Source organism: Terrapene carolina, unplaced genomic scaffold, assembly GCF_002925995.2.
Source record: "Terrapene carolina triunguis isolate 2854851 unplaced genomic scaffold, T_m_triunguis-2.0 Scaffold32922, whole genome shotgun sequence".
Lineage (NCBI taxonomy): Eukaryota > Metazoa > Chordata > Testudines > Emydidae > Terrapene > Terrapene triunguis.
In genome coordinates, this window is record NW_020697273.1 from 2,219,346 (window position 1) to 2,222,343 (window position 2,998).

General features: G+C 64.8%; 1 protein-coding gene across 1 annotated transcript in view; it reads right to left on the reverse strand.

Annotated features, from left to right (window-relative positions):
- The window catches only part of LOC113409385 (pre-mRNA-splicing factor ATP-dependent RNA helicase PRP16), a 26,314-nt gene that overhangs the window by 1,182 nt on the left and 22,134 nt on the right, over positions 1–2,998 (reverse strand). The window contains exons 15-24 of the mRNA XM_026663224.2: positions 2,784–2,924; positions 2,524–2,634; positions 2,275–2,391; positions 1,925–2,032; positions 1,698–1,810; positions 1,030–1,238; positions 763–917; positions 513–668; positions 269–403; positions 61–186 (exon numbers count right to left, since the gene is read on the reverse strand). Of these exons, the coding sequence (XP_026519009.1) occupies positions 61–186; positions 269–403; positions 513–668; positions 763–917; positions 1,030–1,238; positions 1,698–1,810; positions 1,925–2,032; positions 2,275–2,391; positions 2,524–2,634; positions 2,784–2,924 (1,371 nt within the window). The remainder of the gene's footprint in view (positions 1–60; positions 187–268; positions 404–512; positions 669–762; positions 918–1,029; positions 1,239–1,697; positions 1,811–1,924; positions 2,033–2,274; positions 2,392–2,523; positions 2,635–2,783; positions 2,925–2,998) is intronic.

The window sequence follows — 2,998 nt, forward strand, 5'->3', positions numbered from 1 at the left end:
CCACACACACACCCTCTGAGAACATCCCGCCCACCAGCAGGGAGGGCTCGGCCCGCTCACCTTGGTGGTCATGACCAGCTCGTGATACACGATGTAGTCTGGAGTGTAGCCCATGCCAAAGAGAGAGCTGGTGGGGTGCAGGTGGCAGGGCATGCCGGTGCGGATGTTCACATACTCCCCGATGCCCTGTGGAAAGAGCCGGGTTAGCACAGCCCCGGCCTGCACCCTGCCCCGCCCGCGGCCTGCACCCTGCACGCCCGCCCTTCACCTTCAGCTTGGCAGCCTGGTGGAAGTAGGCGGCACAAATGCACTTCCTGACGATGTCCCAGTCTGAGCCGCAGGACGCCAGGCTCATGCGCTGCTGCACCATGATGTCCTTCAACTGGGCACGCACCTCCCGCACCTGCAACAGCACATGCCTGTCAGAGGCCGGCCCCACTTCGGAGGCCTGACCCATTTCAGAGGCTCCACCCTCTGCCCCCTCCAGGCCCTGCCTCCCAGCACGGCCCCACCTTCCTCATGGCCTTGGCGTGGATGAAGTGCTGGTTACACCACAGCATGGAGTAGCTGTTGTTTTTCCACTGCAGGTAAACGTTCAGGTAGGTCAGGTGATCACTCTCCGGCACAGCAAACTTCTCCCGCACCTGGTCACTCTCTTCCTCCCGGCCCTAGGTGGGAGCAGGGGGCGCAGGGTTAAGGCTGGAGGGGAGGGATTGCCCCCCCCAGCCCGCACCCGAGGAGAGGACGGGCAGCAGCACGCACCTTGGGCCGGTAGAAGATGGCGGGCACAGAGAGCATGGAGACGATGAGCAGGATCTCGGAGCTGCAGCCCATGTCACAGGAGACAATGAGCATCTTGGAGAGCGCCGGATCCAGCGGGAACTCCACCATCAGGCGCCCTGTTGAGGTCAGGCCACCTGCCAGAGCAACACAGGAGCCGGTAGCAAGGCAAGCTCCCAGCGCCCCCTACTCCCCCCCCGCCCCCCGAGCCCCCTCCCTGAATCCCCCAGCACTCCCCTCCCTCCTTACCCGTGTTGTCCATGGCTCCCAAGATCCACAGCTGGTACATGGAGTTCAGCATGTTGTCCTCGGGGGGCGGGTCCATGAAGTGGAACTGCAGCAGGTCCTGCACGCCCAGAGACTTGAGCAGCAGCACCACGTTGGCCAGGTTGGTGCGCTGGATCTCAGGCACCGTGGTGGTCAGCAGCTCATTCTTGTAGGCGCTCTGGGTGTAGAGCCTGGGGAACCGATGCCGTGAGCGCCAGCCCCTCAGATAGCACCACTTCCCCAGAGCTCAGAGCCTCCTGCCCAGCCACAGCGAGCGGGGAGCTCTCTAGAGCAGGGATCCTGGGCGCAAGCTCCAGCTTGCCCTGCTTTGGGGCAGGGAGCGGACCCTGCACACACCCCCAGCAACAGTGCAGGAGAGGCTGGGTGCACAAGGAGACGCCATCGCTGCAGCCGAGGGGGCCGAGGCAGCTGGCTCTGCACCTGCTGCTCCCTGTGGTGCAGTCGGGACATCCCTGACATGGGAGCACCCCCTCCAAGCTGGGGCACTTTGGGGTGTGCACACAGTTCAGACTCGCCTGAGCTCCAGGACCCTTCCCACGGAGCAGCTAGAGTCAAGCCAACTGAGGGGAAGCAGCTGCTGTGTCCACAGCTCAGCACCCAAGGGGTTAATGCTGCAGCGAGGCGCCTACCTGAAGCACTGACCTGGGCCCGTCCGGCCAGCGCGACCCGACCTCTGGTTGGCGTTGGCTTGGCTGATGGGGTAGATCTGCAGGGCGTCCATCCCTATGCGGGGGTTGAAGACCTGGCGGGGCAGGCAAGGAGCAGTCAGACAGGGTGGGGGGTGCCGGGCAGGGCCCAAAAGGCGGCTACGCAGCAGCTCCAGGGAGCAGGGATCCGCCACCGGCCCTCGCCTCACCTTCAGCTTGCAGTAGCCGGAGTCAATGACAAACATGATGCCGTCCACAGTCAGCGAGGTCTCCGCAATGTTGGTGGCGACAATGCATTTCCTGACACCATCCGGAGCCTGCAACACACCAGGTGTCAGCGCCCTGAGGGGCTAGCAGCCCCCCGCTCCCGACGGACAGTGCCCCCCAGGGATGCAGACAAGGAGTGCCAGGATCAGCGCCCCCCGGGGAGCGATGGGTCCCTGGCTTTTACCTTCTGCACAGTCAGACATCAGGTGCCCCCACAGCAGGCCCTGCCCTGGCCAGTCCCACGCCCAGCAGCCGCTGCTCCCCTCCCCCAGGAGACCCTGCCACGTGCTACCTTCTGGAAGATCTTGGCCTGCAGGTCAGAGGGCAGCTGAGAGTAGATGGGCAGCACAGCCAGAGCTGGGGCCTTTTCCAGTTCCTCCAGATGCTCCACGATCTGCTCCGAGGCCACCTGGGGACAGAGAGGGGAGTGAAAGCAAGAAAAGGCACAAGGGCCCGGGGGGGCGGGGAGGAGGGCCCTAGCGCCGCCAGGTCCCGGGGAGGGATGGGGGGGGGCCTAGCGTTACAGGCACACTGAGGTCACCTCGATGTCCTCCTGGCCCGGCATGAAGATAAGAATGTCTCCAGGGGCCCCAGACAGATGCACCTGCAGGGCCTGCTTCACCGCAGCCTCCACGTAGTCCTCCTGCGGGGTCTGAAAGGCAGAGAGCAGTTCGAGGGGGCCTGGCTCCCCACAGCCCAACTCCCCCCCATGCACAGGACCCATCACACAGCACATGCACCTCCACCCCTGCGCGGCCAGCCCTGCCCAGACCCCTCTCCCCCCACGCCCGCCCTGGGCACCTTGCTGAACAGGACATCCACAGGGAAGGTGCGGCCAGGAATGTGGAAGATGGGAACGTTCCCAAAGAAGGAGGCAAACTTCTCTGCGTCCATGGTGGCCGAGGTGACGATGAGCTTCAGGTCTGCGCGCCGCGCCACCACCTGGAGAGACAGATTGCAAGGGCAGCAGGGGGCAGGGCCCAGGCCACTCCTCCCCCCCACACACTGCGAGGGCA